General features: G+C 43.2%; 2 protein-coding genes across 2 annotated transcripts; both read left to right on the top strand.

The window, feature by feature from the left end:
- Positions 1-1,373: 1,373 nt before the first annotated feature.
- On the top strand, positions 1,374-2,758 carry LOC122327157. Its single transcript, XM_043222351.1, has 5 exons — positions 1,374-1,463; positions 1,589-1,915; positions 2,079-2,177; positions 2,367-2,437; positions 2,550-2,758. The coding sequence occupies exons 1-5, from the start codon at positions 1,400-1,402 to the stop codon at positions 2,640-2,642; spliced, it is 654 nt and encodes a 217-aa protein (XP_043078286.1). The 5' UTR covers positions 1,374-1,399; the 3' UTR covers positions 2,643-2,758.
- A 5,513-nt stretch (positions 2,759-8,271) lies between these two features.
- LOC122327164 lies at positions 8,272-10,515 on the top strand. The gene is made up of 2 exons (XM_043222357.1): positions 8,272-9,266; positions 9,392-10,515. The coding sequence occupies exons 1-2, from the start codon at positions 8,582-8,584 to the stop codon at positions 10,513-10,515; spliced, it is 1,809 nt and encodes a 602-aa protein (XP_043078292.1). The 5' UTR covers positions 8,272-8,581.
- The last annotated feature ends 7,149 nt before the right edge of the window (positions 10,516-17,664 follow it).

Raw genomic sequence — 17,664 nt, 5'->3', positions numbered from 1 at the left:
ATTCTGAGCCTCCTGCAAGGAAAGAGATAATCTGCATTCAGACTACATTTAGAGTCTTCGTCCAGCGAGACAGCAACAGATGCAGTACATCTCCCTTTTAGAGAGACAAAGCGGATTGACCAAATTTTGAGTCTCAATTCCAGAAAGGCAGAAGACATGCAGACATCAGCAGCAAGGTTAAGTTCCAGAGAGCAAACCTTCACTCTGAGGTACCTTTGCTTGTGTGTTCTAGGCAAGGACCTTCTACACCTACGCTAGGGACTCTAGGGATGTTCCAGATTTAAGGACTGTTTGGAGATCAGTATCCTCCAGCGCTTTGTGTTCAAGGCTGTCAAAACGGATTCATCCTCCATTCCCCACTGCATTGTTCTCAGCACAACCAGTGGATAAAGTCACCCCCACCGGACTGTACATTTGACCACAGAGAACATAACTATCACTTATCCAAACCTCTTCCAGAGACCTTAAAATTGTTGTGTATCAGTAGGCCTACATGATTTTTTGTACATTAGATGTTATATAGCTGGTGTGCTGTGATGATTAAACCTTAAATGGAAATACAGCCTCTTACTCACTTTATATTCTCTTGTGGAGAACTGATATCAGTATCTTATTAGACCAAATCAAATGTCAAAATTGTCCTCTGCTGCCCTCAAGAGGATGTACATGTAAATTTAATGTTTAATAATAACTCTAAACAGAACGAGGCGTGGGTAGAGATGTGCCAAACGTGATCCTTGTCTTATCTATAGCTTATGTAGGTTTTTGACATTTTATTTGTTGGTAGACAGATAAAGACATTACAAAAAAGTAATCAGCACTGAAAGTCTATTTTGTTCAATCTATTATGTTTAGCATATTTAATTAGTAATTCTATATCAGATTATAAATCCTGTTCTGTTAGTCATGTTGGTGAGTTTTTTTACCTCACGTCTTGATGGCGCTATGACCTCTATGACAGCAGAAGCACAGTGAACAGTGTCTACCAGACTTCTCTTCTCTTCTCTATTTCACTGTTAGGCAGAGCACCCGTCTCTGTAAAGTCTCTTGTGTAAATTCATAAAAGTTTTGAGTTGATTAGATGAAACCGGTCAAATTCTAATGTAAACGTGGCCGTGATTATAAGAGAAAAATGAAACCATTAACAATTTCAATTATAAATCATACGTTCATACAATGTTAGGACGCTGATCTATCTAAAATGAGTTGTCTTAAGAGGTTGTTTTATGTGACAAATGTGTTAGTAACATTACAATTATCTTGCAATTTACTGTCATATTCAACTTGATTAACAAAGTGATGATGATGGTGTGGGCTGAAAAACGTGTGTACAATGTGGTCAGAGCAAACTTGACTTCCTCTGCTGTTTGTTTCAGAGTTGCAGTAGATTCCTCTGTTAATGTTGTGTGGCGAGAAGCAGCTTCATCAAGCAAGAACCATGAAGATCATGCTGCTTCAGCTCTGTGAGTTCATTACTGCACATTTTATGAATATATTTGCATGTTCCTTGATATAAATTGTTTTGTTAAAAGCATTAAGTTGCTAATCTTAATTATGATGTGTTTTGGTTTTTTTTCTTATTTTATAGATGTATTAACATGTTGTCAGTATGCAGTGACAGATCTAATAACTGATCTTGGATCAAATGTGACCATAAACTGTGATCTTGATGAAGATGAGGTTTATTGGATTTTACTGAAAACAGCAGATCCTCCAACAGTCATCCTACGTTCATTCTCAACACAAACAAAATCCCCTTTCTACCATAATAAAACCTTCAGAAAGAATTATTCAGTGCAGTCTAAACATCGTCTGGTTATTAATAATGTGACTGCTGATGAATTAGGAGTTTATTACTGTATGAACACAGAAACACCTCCAAAACTCAGCAACAGCACCAGAATATACTTCAAAGGTGAGTACATTTGCTAAATGACCACTATAAATATTTATTTATAGAGACACCTCACTGGTCACTTCACACAGAGTTAAAAATATTATAGATATTTACATCGATTCTACAAAATTGAAGTCATTGTTCTGACAGCAATAAACTATGAACATTTTTTTTTTTACAGAGCCAGTTCAAATATCTAAGTGTCTGGATCATACACACTGGCAGATTATCATCATAATATCTGGTCTGATGAATGGGCTTCTGATCATGGTAGTGATCGGTGAGTTATCAAAATTATGCTCTTCTTCATAAAGGCTAAAGTAAGTCTTCATTCAGGCTTTTAACTTTTATGTTTGGCATTTAATTTTATTTAAATTGTAGTTTAATTCTACATTAAACTAAACTAAATTAGACTAAATAATTTAAGAAATACAATCTTTAGTAAAAATTTAACCTATTCTATTTTTAGGACTGGTAAAGGTTTTTGTTGTTGGGAACAGAAGGTCTCCAGAACAACTTAACACTGATCTACAATTACAGGTATAATTCATCAATACTTATTTCAACAATATTGTTTGGCTACTGAAACATTATTTTCAGTCTATTCAGAGCTGCTGTATAGGTTATACCGTTTTCTTCAATGTTCTTTCAGTACGCTGAGGTGGATTTTTCCAAGCTGCGTAGAAATATTCGATCCAGCCAAATCAACAGCACCTATGCTGCTCTACAGCTGCCGAAGTCATGAACACATGAATATAATGGAAAAAGATCAGAGAAAATAGTCAAATAAAAAATAAAAATCTTATTTTAAAAAGAATCGAAAAGGGTTAAAAAGTAAACAGCATCAGCTAAATGGCAAAATGTCTATCCGCTTGGCTTCTTAAAGTGCATTTTTGTGTCGTAAATGTATTCCTTTCTATAAAACAGACGGTCAAGAAAAGAATATTGAAATGACTGCTTTTAATAACTTCCTTTCAATACAATACTTCTTGAAATAGAAACAGTATAAACACGACAGCATCTGAAAGTGTCTTTTATGAAAACACCCTTATGCTGAAAACAGTTTAATCTTTCAATTGAAATCCATCTTGTAAACTTGCTGCTTTATATTAAATAAATAAATACATTTAAAAAAATTATATATTTGTGTGCATGTTTGTGTTTGTCAGAGATTTATTAGCAATTTCTTTCTTTTTGCAACCTCTTGATAAATAATATTGTTATTGGTGAATGGGGTCTTTATGACTGTATGAAAACAGACACGCATTAAGTATACAATCAGAATTATATATAAGTAATGAATAATAAAAACTCGAAAATAATAAAAAATAAATATAAAAATGGTATGGCTTTGGTCACGCCTCAAATTTGTATCACCGCTAGTGTAATCTTATTGATGATATATTTGTATACTATACTGTAAGACATTACAGTTTATAGCTAGCTTAACGTTTAAAACTACAAATATGTTCTGCTGCATTTAGCACTTGACAGCCCATGACAAACATGGTCGCTCACCTTTGTCAAGACTGGGGGTTTAACCAAGAACCGAGTGCAGGGTTTTTTTTCAATACCTTTTTGCATTTATGTATCTCAGTTCTCATAGCTGTCCTAACCTCAAATGGAAACAAGCAATGCAATTGTTTACTAGTGTGGGGCCTCGATGAACAGACACGAACCATAAAAGGGGGAATCGCTCTAGAACCAGGTCGTAAAATCGCGCATCCTCCGCACCCCGGACCATAAAGGCAATCAAGATGGTCAGCCGAGCGATGCAGAGCGCCGCAACGTCTACCAAACATTCTCAAGGGACTGTCGCTGCAGTGAGCTCGACCAATCCGAGAGTACCCACGTCAAGATTGGGATGATTGAAACTGCAACATCTGGTCGACAGCACGATAACTCGTTCTGCGCACTGATCTGGGACCAGTTCTACCAAGCCACCAAGTCAAAAGGTGATAAGACTCCCGCGGTGAATCAACGTGGTCAGGACAGCCTCACACTTTCAACCCCCAGGAGGGTTGCTCTGTCCCAACATACATTCCTTAAAAGCGCGCCTTTTCCTTTTCGCTACAATAAAGGAACTGCCAGGACACACATAAAACCACTAAACGAACAATCTAAATGCCTTCCTTTCAAACGAATAAAGGTTCATCTGTAAATAACTGCTTAATAAATGTTTTGGGATGTATGTAGGAACCGCTATATACTCTTTAAATAATCCTCTAACAGAGAGCGTTCCATAAGCGCTAGATAATGCATGTTTGATATCAAATTGAAGCTTACGATGTTTCCAATATCGTGATGAATGAATATATGTGTTTGTGCAATGCACAACAGTGTATTCCACTTATAAGCTTTTGATAGGGAACAGAAGTGCAGAATGTCAATTCTAACTGGGATAAAGTATGCACGAAACCGGAGTCGAAAGCAGGCGTGGACACGCCCCTTCGACCTCGGATTGGACAACTGCCCAGGCACGGCCCAAAATTTGCACCTCAAAACGCAGGAACAGAGCTCTCTGAGTTGAGTTGAGAACGAGAAGAATCGGAGTCGGAGTCGAGTCGAGAAGAACTCTTCGGAACCACCGGGAGGGGAATTCGGGTCGCTGCAGGAATCGCCAAGGAAACAGAGAAACTTCGGAACTTGTAGAAGTCAGAAGACTCCGAACCAGAACGACCCGATACCCTCGACTCCGGTCCGCTCCGTCACATCACTCCACGGACACTCACTGCCCTTTCCATAACCAACCCGGTTCATCCAAAGCGAACCACCAAGCTAGAGAGACTTCATTCAAACGGCCCGGGAAAGCCCGACCACGTCATCCCACGGACGAGCCTGCCCAATCAGCACGCCGGGATTTCCCCAGACACGCCGAGTGGTAAAACTACCTTTCCGTCTCTACTGAATTGGCGCAGACACATATAAGCGAGGCTAAACCTAACTTTGCTTTGTTGGTGCTCTTAGTGCGATCTCAGAACTAGCTAACAGACTTTGGACAGACAATTATCCATTTCCCTTCCAACCCGTGAATGTGTGTATGAATGCATGTGTGTGTGTGTGTTTATGTTTAGTCTTCTCCGTGTAGTCTTGTCAAATAGTAGGTACTGTTTAATAAATTGTGTTTCATTATTACGAATTCTTGTTTGTGTGTTATGTAACTGGAAAGTCAAACTCATGCCCAGATCCGTTGTTACCTGCTCGAGGTAAAGCGAAGAATCCAATTGATTTATTTTGCTGATCACAGAGTAAATTCATATTGGTAACATACATTTAAATTGCCCTAAAACGCTGGACGTATTAAGTGATTTAAAGGTATACTTGAATTGCATACCAACGTGAATCTTTTCAGATTCAATTCCCCAAACTTGAATTGAGAACTGATTCAAATGACAATTCGTAATTATCATAATTAAAATTAGGTGTGAAAACCCTACATATAATGGTGGAGAATCAAGGCGGGCAAGATTTGATTTTCAGTTCATAATTCATAAATTTGTGATTCGTGATTTCGTGGTTTTTCTATTTTATCCGGAAGAATAGATTAAGACACAGAGACAAATTGTTGTTATTTCGTACCTCTATTTTGACATGCGAACACGTAAAAGTGCGTGTGAATTGTGAAGACTTTGAAAACTGCAGTAATCGTAATATTTGTCCATAGAGACAGAGATCCGCGTTAGAGCGCGTTGAGGAAAAAAGCAAGCGTGTTCCTTGTTTATTTTCCATAAGGCCTTTGTTGATCTATGACAGTGCGAGTTCCACTGTCATATGAATCTATTTCCTCCCTGGCAAGAGCTTAGAAGTAGCTAACTAAGTAATCCTTTGCCATTTAGTCACTTGAAGAAGTGAAACCGAGCGTAGCGCAGAGAGCGTCAGAACGCGGAAGTATATGGGAGAAGAAAATTCTTGATCAAGTGAATAAACTGTGCAGACCCGCCGCGGTCCGATGACGTCATCGTTTAATTGCAGTATATGTATGTAAAAGTGCCTCACTTTAGCAAGTGAAGTTGTCAGTGCTAGACGAAGCTGATCGAGTTTACTCATTGCGAAATGCGCCGTCATTTCGGGTGGGCCGAACTCGTACAATAGCGAATTGCACGTATCCATAGTAACGACGCGGAAGTCCTAGGACGCCGTTTCCGAGTTAACTTCAAAGTGCGCAAGCGCAGTCCTCCGGCGCCATATTTGAAGTTCGTGAACAGAGGCTAGGATAACTGAATCTAATGTGTTGGCATTGAAACCTATGCAAACTGTTAGCATCAGGCTAGCTCTTAGCGAATAGACCTCTGTTGTCCATTGAGTTGAATGCATTGTGTGTTTATGGTGTGTGAGTTACATCGGAACGCCGAAACCACAATAGTGGGCTTCCTCCTCCTTTCCCCTTCACGTTTATCCCCTTTTTCCTCACCTTTCCCTTACCGAGAAGAATGTTGACAAATGTTTGAACTGCCATAACCGTTGGTATTAACAAGAAACGTTTTTTTTTTCTCTTACCCTTAGCATTTCAATGATACATTGCCATCAACAAGTATAACTGCTTTTATTAATTTAATGAGATCAGGAAATATTACCAATTTTCTAGCATTGCTAATGTGAAACCATAATGTCATTTACTAAATGCATTAGGTTCATATTCATAAATTGCAATAATAGTTGCTGATTCATTTGATTATAATTGCTTTGAATACTTTGATGATAATTGCATTGAATTTTAATTATTAACTGCCGTTATTGATTGAAAATTTTAGTTTCAGCTGGTGATTTGGTTAATTATAATTGCCTTTATAGTCGTGATAACGCATCACTTAAATATAATCCCTGGTTTGGAATTTTAATTTCAGATTTAGCAAATTAGGGTGACTCCCCTACATAATTGCTATTTTGGGGATTTATTTAATTATAATTGCTTTATAATTTAATACCAATATCATAAATTTTCAATTATAATCGACTTGAACTTCCGTTTACTATTCCAAGCATAGTATCCGGATTCTAGTGCAGAAGATACTTAGTGATTAATTCAGGCTTGACTCCTCAGGAAGTTTTGATCATTAATTATCGCTACCAAATAGAAATTTCAAGTCATTTGCAGTTACGTTGGTGTGTACAGTTGAGTGCCTCCTCTCAATCCTCTTTACAGGGTCTCTCCTTACTTAGGGCTTAGCAGCTAGCACTCCCCTAGTGCTAGGTTGGTGCAGGGACGGTTGTCTCGGAGGTGTCACAGCGAGTGAGGACCCCGTTTGAACGTGACCTTGTGCCAGCTGGGGGCCAGCCAGGCCTCTCTGTCCTAGCATTGTGAGTGAACCCGCAGCAGGCATCAGCAATTGTGTAACGGAGGAGGAGTCAACACGAGCTGACCTGGACGGAGGCTCAGGTAAACCACCCTGTCAGCTGCTGAATCGGGAAACCGATCAGTAACCCAGGGCTCTGCCCGCAGCCTTGTCAGTCCAGGCCAGCCGTTGACGCACCTCCACCGTGGGCCCGCACCTTTGTGTCAAAAGCCGACGCTGTTTGAGAGGCTCACTGCAATACTGTCGGACAGAAGTCTGATTGACCTTACAGGAGCACAGGGGCGCCCAGACGGGAGCCATACCGCTGTACTCCGGACGGGTTAATCGCCTCATCACCAAAGCCTAAGTCTAAACCCCTTTTGCTAAAACCCATTTGGCGACACCCATAAGTAGGTTAGGGCCTATTCAACCTCAGGTGACTTAACTCATCACACCAACATAGTAAAACCAACCATTAGGTATCAGGCTTAACAGCATCACACTTTGTCAACTTTGTTTACAGTGTAAGCAACTCTCTCTCTTCTCTCCTTCTTGTTCCTCTCCTCTGATCTGACTGCTGCTGCTGCTTCTGAGATCGCACCTGTGGGAACCAGGAAAGCAAAGAATTTAATTTGAGACATTTCTGATCAGTATCGGGTGAAACTTGACGACATTGTTTCAAATTGTTCATGCTCACAAACCTTCCCTTCTCAGCGTGTTATCCTACCCAGCCGAAACCAAAGTCGATCGACGAGGAATCGTAAACACGACCCCAGGAACAATCTACTTGGTGCACGGAGTCAATCTAACCAACTAAAAGCTAACACTGTCATTGCTATTGTTTTATCCTCGCCGGAGGAGATTCTAATGGCAATCGCAGTCTTAGTACTTAGAAATCCCCATTTAGAAACTCCTAAAAGCATCCTCTAACTTAGGAAAAGAGACAGTGATAGAGCCTAACCCCCTCCTTCCTTGACCAGGAAAGAGTGTGTTACCCCCCCCTCTCTCTCTCTCTCTATCTCTCTCCCTCTCTATCTCCCTCTCTTACGTCTCTTACAGGTAGCTCCTCCCTTTCTCTAAAAAAAAAAAGGAGAAGAGAAGAAGCAAGGACCGCCTGTTACAGGAGAACGAAACGCCCAGCTATCCCTTCTTCCTGTTCTGTGTTGTCTTCTGTTCTCTGTCGTCCTGTGTGTGGTTACTAATTGTCTCCCCAGAAACGCCAGTTAGAAGCACACCCACCAGAGGATTACAGTCACAGAGAACCACACCCACCTGACACCTCACATTTAGCATCAACTGACACCAAACATCTACACCTCTGTCTTTCCTTGCTGTTGTCTGTTCTGCCTTGTTTGGTTGTTATTTTCTTCCAGGTCTGTGTCAGTCACGTTCCCCCTCGCCGCACCAAAACATGTCTCACACAGCAGACAACGTTGGTCACTGGGAAGACCTGGAAACATGGCTAAGTGTTGCAACCAGCAGCCTCCTACCCAAGGCCGCGGAAACACTAAAGCATCAGACCCAGGAACAGCTGGATAACAACCTAACGAGCCTAATGAAACAGGACCCAAGCCAAGGCTACAACAACAAAGAGCTAGCAAAGATCACCTGCTCCCTAAGTCAGACCCTCATCGCTACCCTCAAACTGAGTGACAGGCACGCCGCCGATCTCCAACAGGAGCTGACATGCGCACAGCGACGCATCAAACAGCTGGAACTGGAGGCTCAGGAACGACAGGAAAGGCTGGATGAGGAGAGAAAGGACCCAGAGGAGATCACCACGCTCAAAGCCTTGCTAGCAGCTTCCACACAAGAGGTGAAACAAACCAAAAGAGACTTTGACAATGCTGCCAACAACCTCCAGTACGCAGAACAGCTACTGGAGAAGGCAAAGACTGACATTAGAGACAAGGCCGGCAGAATCAAAGCCCTTGAGACTCACTTGAACCAGTCAAGGAATGAGATCAGCCGCCTAGAACAACAGCTGGACTACGTCAAAGAGGAATTCGACAGTGTCAAGGAGGAACTCAGACACGCCTACGACCTGCGCGCTGAGCCACTGAGGACACGGGAGGCACCAAAGTCACCCCTGCCAAGTAGGACCGGGTCTCCTGTTCTTGTAGAGGCAAGTGAACAAAGGGGGAAAGAGGCGATGCTGAAACACTCACCAGCTCCTCTGAAGAGACATACCTCGCGAGAAGGCCAAGAGAAACGGACCCAGCCAGCCAAAGAGCATCACACGGCCTGGACCTAAAAGACCTCGACAAGATCGCCAGGAACATCGTCAAGTTCACCCCAGGTGTGCCAAGTAGTCCAGATGTTCCAACCTATCTGCAGGACGTCGAATTCCATCTGGAAGTAAGACCTCACGTCACTGATATAGATAGACTCTATTTACTGCGAGCAACATCAAGCCCTGTTGTACGCAGTTTCCTAGACCGGCAACCAGCCCAGACAAAGGCTGATTACCACCTGCTCCGAGAGGCTCTCATCAATGAATTTGATGACCCAGAGTCAGAACAAGGACTAGTAGCCGCCCTGGAGATCAGACAAGGCCGTCATGAGCCTTCACAAGCCTACTACAGCCGACTCAGGAGAGCATACTTCGGAACTCGCAACGAGCCCGAAATGGAACAGGACATGAACTTTAAGACTCTCTTCCTCAGGAACCTACATCCTGGGGTAAGCCACCATCTAGGCGTGCTTGCATGTCCGCGCACAATGACCATTCAGCAGCTGCGCGACTTAGCACACAAAGCCTACAGCAAACAGAAGATGGCTGCAGAGAAAGGCGCTAAAGCTCCGACGGTCCTCGACTTCAACACACAAAGTCACAGACTGCCTCTAGAGGGCGCCCAACATCAAAACAGCTTCAAGCCGTCAAGAAAAGAGTGGAACGCGTCCAACAGAGAGCAAGACTTCCACGCAGGTACCAGACCCAAGCAGAGAAACGGCCGCTGGGAGGGACCACGTGAACGACAGCGCTCGCCTGGACGCCACTGGGAAAAGTCATGGGACAGTTCAAGACCGCAGGAAGGTCAGTGGGAGAGATCGTGGAATCAGTCAACCTCCTTTAGAAACCAAAGGGGGAAGAGCTCCTGGGATGACAACGGAACCTCCATGGGAAGAGCACAAACACACCCTGGAGCAACCAGCCCGAGGAATCAACGAAAGAACGCTCAAAGATTCCAAACTGACAGAGCTCAAACTGTATCCACACAAGAGCAAAAGACATCACCGTCTTTTAACTCCCAAGAACTGATGAAGAGTATGATGAAAGAGTTTTTCCAGCAAATGAAGGAAGATTGGAAGTGGGAAAAGAAAGAACAGCCGGATTCAGCCTGACTGACAGCCGGACGAGACAGCAGCGACCACCCGACCCAACCAGACACAGAGAATAGCACTTCCTCCCCGCACACTCAAAGAACCATAATGACCATAACTTCAGATGGACGAGAAATCCTACCTGAAACCCCAGCAATCGAGTTAGCCCCTAACTCACCATATGATGCTTCAAACCACGGCATCATCCAACAAACACCTGCCGCTGAAACCACTCTGGTTCCTGAAAGTGCTGTCCTGGTCGTCTGCCACTCGTCCGAAGAACTGCAGATCAGCCCTGATATCCTCCCCATCTCATCCCAAACTCCAGTCCCTCAACTCCTGGGTGATCTCATTGAGAGAGGTATGGCAAGAAAGTTTTACCTCTCCATCATCATCGAACGCCACATCAGGGTCGAAGCCCTTCTGGACACAGGAGCTGACATCACACTAATGTCAGCAGAACTCCTCGGAAAAATCCAGGAAGGAGCAAAGACATTAAATGGCCCCCTCAAACTTCAAAGATGTGAGCTGAACCTTCAAGCATACTCCCACACGGGTCTACAACTGACACAAGTGGCCCCAATCCACCTAACAGTGGGTCCGATGAACCTCATCCACCCAGTTTACATCTCACCCCTTAAGACTTACCCACTGCTAATCGGAAAGGACCTGCTTAATCGCTTTAAGCCACTAATAGACTTTAAGCACTTGAAGTTGTGGACACAAGTCCGTGAACCTCTGCCCTTCCAGTCAGTAAACGTTCAGGAGTTGCAGTGCCAAGCCACAGACACCACTGCCCGTTTACAGACCGCCGAGGCAATGTCAAGGTCACAAGCAATTTCAAGTTCAAGCAGCAAGAACCACGACAAAGACTTCAACGACCAAACAGATGCCCTCGCTAAAGCAGGTGCATTACATGGAGAGTCCTGGACGCTCCATTTCCACCCACCCAACCCAGCTGTGGCAGCCATCACCCGCCGCCTACACGCCACTGGCGTTGCGATCCCCACCTCCTCCCGTATCTCCATCTCGCCACAGTTTGCTGCTGACGATCTCAGTACCCTTCAAGCGTCGGATCCAGCACTGCAAACCATCAGTGCACACATTTCTGACCCAGCTACCGCCCACGTTTCTGCCTTCAACCTAGCCACCTCCTCTGACCTCCGCCACCTGCACTCCATCAAGCACATGCTGCATCTCAAAGACGGCGTTCTCACGTATGTCCCTGAGCCACTCGCTACGCCATGGCTCGTAGTGCCTCAGAGCCAAAGGGGGATAATGTTGACATACGCCCACGATGCACCATGCGCTGGACACCATGGCGCCAAGGCCACCTATGAGACACTCAAACAGGTTGTATACTGGCCTGGCATGCAGCAAGACGTGGCGGAATACGTGAAAGGATGCCTGGTCTGTTGCCAGTTTCAACCGGCGAATGCAAATCACCGCGCACCACTGCAAAGGAAAGGAATGACCTTCCCATGGTCAGACCTCCAAATAGACTGGGTAGGACCCCTGCCACGGTCGACACGAGGTAACAAGTACTTCCTCAATGTGGTCTGCGAGTTCACAAAGTGGATAGAGTGCCTCCCAGCTCCGAATGACACGGCAGAAACAACAGCCTACCTCTTGATGAACCATATTCTCAAAAGATTTGGAATGCCCTTGAGTGTCAATTCAGACAGAGGAACTCACTTCACCGCTGAGGTCATGCAAGAAATGTGGAAACTCCTGGGTGTGCAAGCCAAGCTGCACATAAGCCACCACCCAATCTCTTCTGGACAGGTGGAACGTGCCAACAAGACAGGGGTCAGCATGCTGAAGAAGTACGTGTCCGCCAATCAGAAGGATTGGGATGTCAAACTTCCCCTGGTACTAATGGCCATCAGGTCCACTCCTCACCGGTCCACCGGAGTACCTCCATTCGAAATGATGACGGGGAGACGCATGACACTACCCTTACACCTGCTGTACCAACCCGGTGACATGAACCTCGTCACTGCCTACACCACGCATCAGTACCTAGAAGAGTTGCATCAGCACCTGAGAACGACTTTCGCCTTTGCACAGCAACAACTCCAAAGCAGCGCGGAAGGTCGTAAGGCTTACTACGACAGGAAAGCCTCATATCAGGAACTTGAGGTCGGAGACGAAGTGTGGTATTACAGTTTCGCCCAACCACGGCCAAACACCCCTCATCGATTGTCAAAGAAGTTCCTACCTCACTGGACGGGACCCCACGAAATCGTAGACAAACTGTCACCTGTTGCCTACCGAATCAAGATTCGACAGGGCGCAGCGAGCCAGCCCTGCGATGGGTACACGGAACCAGATAAAGAGGCACCAGGGCTCCAAGAGACAAGGAAAGGGGGAGACCAAACCCACTGACACAGACCGACTATCGCACCTCACTGATGTAATTCCTCACCCACTAGGGAAACACATAGCCAGGTTTTCAAGCACAACACCTACACGCTCCTTCACCGCACTGCTAGAACCAACACTCTAGTAACAAGGAGTTTCTCCACACATGTGACCATTGTTTGTTGTCCTAACCTCACTCAATGTCCTTGTGTCCCTTATGTGTTGTCTTTTCCCTTCTCTTTCCCTCTCTGTTTCCCTTTTCCCCTCTAGGCCCTTTTACAGGAACACCCTTAACCATTCTCTCACGTCAGGTCCTGACAATAAGATTGACTCCCCGCACCAAGTCCATAGATTGAGCGCAAATGTCGTATCAAGTTTCTCACCCGATCTGCCCAAATTCCAAATTTCTGCACCACAGTTCAGTTAGCGATGGAAATGTTGTTTGTGGATGTCTGTTCTCTCTGTCCATTGTTCCAGTGCCCGATGACGTTCGCAACGGGAACCTCATCGCGCAAAAGGGGGATATGTGGGGCCTCGATGAACAGACACGAACCATAAAAGGGGGAATCGCTCTAGAACCAGGTCGTAAAATCGCGCATCCTCCGCACCCCGGACCATAAAGGCAATCAAGATGGTCAGCCGAGCGATGCAGAGCGCCGCAACGTCTACCAAACATTCTCAAGGGACTGTCGCTGCAGTGAGCTCGACCAATCCGAGAGTACCCACGTCAAGATTGGGATGATTGAAACTGCAACATCTGGTCGACAGCACGATAACTCGTTCTGCGCACTGATCTGGGACCAGTTCTACCAAGCCACCAAGTCAAAAGGTGATAAGACTCCCGCGGTGAATCAACGTGGTCAGGACAGCCTCACACTTTCAACCCCCCCAAGGAGGGTTGCTCTGTCCCAACATACATTCCTTAAAAGCGCGCCTTTTCCTTTTCGCTACAATAAAGGAACTGCCAGGACACACATAAAACCACTAAACGAACAATCTAAATGCCTTCCTTTCAAACGAATAAAGGTTCATCTGTAAATAACTGCTTAATAAATGTTTTGGGATGTATGTAGGAACCGCTATATACTCTTTAAATAATCCTCTAACAGAGAGCGTTCCATAAGCGCTAGATAATGCATGTTTGATATCAAATTGAAGCTTACGATGTTTCCAATATCGTGATGAATGAATATATGTGTTTGTGCAATGCACAACAGTGTATTCCACTTATAAGCTTTTGATAGGGAACAGAAGTGCAGAATGTCAATTCTAACTGGGATAAAGTATGCACGAAACCGAGTCCGAAAGCAGGCGTGGACACGCCCCTTCGACCTCGGGATTGGACAACTGCCCAGGGCACGGCCCAAAATTTGCACCTCAAAACGCAGGGAACAGAGCTCTCTGAGTTGAGTTGAGAACGAGAAGAATCGGAGTCGGAGTCGAGTCGAGAAGAACTCTTCGGAACCACCGGGAGGGGAATTCGGGTCGCTGCAGGAATCGCCAAGGAAACAGAGAAACTTCGGAACTTGTAGAAGTCAGAAGACTCCGAACCAGAACGACCCGATACCCTCGACCGGTCCGCTCCGTCACATCACTCCACGGACACTCACTGCCCTTTCCATAACCAACCCGGTTCATCCAAAGCGAACCACCAAGCTAGAGAGACTTCATTCAAACGGCCCGGGAAAGCCCGACCACGTCATCCCACGGACGAGCCTGCCCAATCAGCACGCCGGGATTTCCCCAGACACGCCGAGTGGTAAAACTACCTTTCCGTCTCTACTGAATTGGCGCAGACACATATAAGCGAGGCTAAACCTAACTTTGCTTTGTTGGTGCTCTTAGTGCGATCTCAGAACTAGCTAACAGACTTTGGACAGACAATTATCCATTTCCCTTCCAACCCGTGAATGTGTGTATGAATGCATGTGTGTGTGTGTGTTTATGTTTAGTCTTCTCCGTGTAGTCTTGTCAAATAGTAGGTACTGTTTAATAAATTGTGTTTCATTATTACGAATTCTTGTTTGTGTGTTATGTAACTGGAAAGTCAAACTCATGCCCAGATCCGTTGTTACCTGCTCGAGGTAAAGCGAAGAATCCAATTGATTTATTTTGCTGATCACAGAGTAAATTCATATTGGTAACATACATTTAAATTGCCCTAAAACGCTGGACGTATTAAGTGATTTAAAGGTATACTTGAATTGCATACCAACGTGAATCTTTTCAGATTCAATTCCCCAAACTTGAATTGAGAACTGATTCAAATGACAATTCGTAATTATCATAATTAAAATTAGGTGTGAAAACCCTACACTAGACACATACAGTCTAATTTTAGTGCTTACCAAATGTGTTAATGTCAACCTGATCTCATAAAAATACAGTGTTGGGTAAGAGTACAGCATCTACAGCATCAGTACTTTTGAGTCCTTCGCTGATGACTTATATAGAGTTAAAGACTTAAAGTTAATGAGATAATTCAGTGTCTGATTAAATAACGATTGTGTATTACTGAGGAACACCTGCTGTTATTGAGAATTACAGAGGAACAGATGCTGATGTTTTATTTGGTTAAAATAATGTCACCATCATGGAGATCAGTGACTGGTTTAGTTGTGTAAAATGTACTCAACAATATAAAAATATGTATCTCTGTTCACTTTTTTGCAGCACTGTTTTTATGTGCCTTACAGCACGTTTCACCACAGTTTCAAAGAGAAATGCTCACAGGGTCTAAAACTTGTTTGTATTATGTTGATGTAGGTATGTATGTAAAAGTTCATTTTTGTTGGAAATATGCCAAATCAAGCCATAAACCTACCCAAATGCAAAGTTCACATTAAAACGCATTCATTTATGCAACCGTGCCATTTCAACTTCCTTTTACATAGATTTGTACGGCTTTGTCTAATCGTATCTACGCTGTAATCGATTTGTGGGTGCGTTTAGTGTTTAGTCGCTGGTGAGGATAAGTTGCATCCCCCCAGAGTTAGTATGTGTGTATATTTGTGAATGTGTGCGCATATGGCATTAGTGTAGGTTATCCTTTATGTGCTACAATATATTTTATATTGGTGACAGTGTGGTTTTTGGTGTGTACCTTTAATTATTGTACCTATGAATTGCCATACCTTTAGTGTTTGCTAGTTTTGACCTTCTGCTGAACACCTTGCTGCCTGTTGGGGTTATTTATGTCGGGTAATTTATAGCGTGTCAAATACATGATCAACCGAAGTATGTGACACTTATGCTATCCAGGTAAAAAACAAGTACACTTCCACAATGTATTTAAAGAGCTCTATTTTCGCATACTAATTTTGTACTTAATATACTAAAAATGAGTCTTTAGTACTTCTTATGATAAACTCAAGACCATCTAAGTGTACTCAACTGTGCTGCTTTGAGATCACATTTAACATACCATCTTTGTTTTTAAAAATGTTTTTAGTTCATTTAGTTAACCACGAGTTTAACATAGGATAAAGCAATGGCTCAGGAGAGAGCAAGGCCTAAAATAACAAACAAAACAGTTCCCTGCCTATTTAGGGAGCAGCACTAACTTGACTCAAAAGAAAAGAGAAAACAAACAACATAAATCTTCCCTGCACTCCCTAACTAAACCAAAAACAGGGATGAAAATGAGCTCCAAAGAAAAAAGGCACTCTCTCCCTAACACTTAATTTTACAAAGAAAACACAGACAGAGAAATAAAAAAAGGAAGAAAAAAATTGAAAAATATTTATATAATAATGACAGAAAGAAAATAAAAACCTTAACACACCCAGGGACCACAAGTGGCTGCCGATGTCCTGGTTTAAACAGTTTAAACACAAATAAAACATGATATACCATTATTCATAATTAATAGTCTGAAGCATCTGAGGGTCCACTGAGTTTTCGGTAACCACCTTCATCTGTTATTGGCTGAAGAAGAGACAAGCTGCACACAAGACGAACAAAATAAAAGAGCAATGACGGGGCAGACATATGACCCACATTTCAGTAGTTATCTGTTTGAGGTTGCTGTTTGCATATTGAGCATGTTGTATGCTACTGTAACAGCAACCCCGGAGAAGCTGAAAGTGATTCACCGCCTCCTCTGCCCCTAAAGTCAAGAGTACGTTTGCTAGACTCTCTGTGGCTTGAAATCTAATCCAATTAAATCTTTTTTAAATCTGGTGTGAGAAACTTTAAATTGTAGAGTTGTATGATCTTTATTCTGTAACCCAGATTTATTTCCTCTAAGCAGTCACCAGCAAACATATCTTTCTGACTAAGAAACACCACAGAGCTGTAATGACACCTTAACCACACTGAACGACTTAGCTCACACTCACAGCATAAAAATTCATTCTTTTATTGGATTAGATGAACATTAGATGTGTTTATTAAAAAATATAGTAGATGAGCAAGTAAATCTCTTATTTGAAAGATATGAACGCTTGTATGGCTTCTGTAATAACAGTTGAAATAATATTTTGCAATTTTGCTTGTAGCCTTTTAGAGTTCATCTACTGCCCTCTGCAGGTCATCTATGATAGTTCATGATCTGTTATTATAATATGTTTAATGCGCTTTAACCTACCTTATTGAAATGATCCTTACTTTGATTATTATTACTACAATTTGTGGTATGGTATTTCTGAAAAAACAAAAACATGCAATGCAATGACGTAAATCATTGTCCCCACATGCCTTAAAGCTACCACCATTATCCCAGTCCTCAGTTCTCATGAAGTGCTTGGAGTCATGCATTATTTTAGATGAAGGAGATTGTTGTGGACTTCAGGAGAGTGAACACCC

The sequence above is a fragment of the Puntigrus tetrazona genome, chromosome 22 (genome assembly GCF_018831695.1).
Source record: "Puntigrus tetrazona isolate hp1 chromosome 22, ASM1883169v1, whole genome shotgun sequence".
Classification (NCBI taxonomy): domain Eukaryota; kingdom Metazoa; phylum Chordata; class Actinopteri; order Cypriniformes; family Cyprinidae; genus Puntigrus; species Puntigrus tetrazona.
The sequence above is the reverse complement of the archived record's forward strand: the minus strand, read 5'-3'. Positions and strand labels throughout refer to the sequence as shown.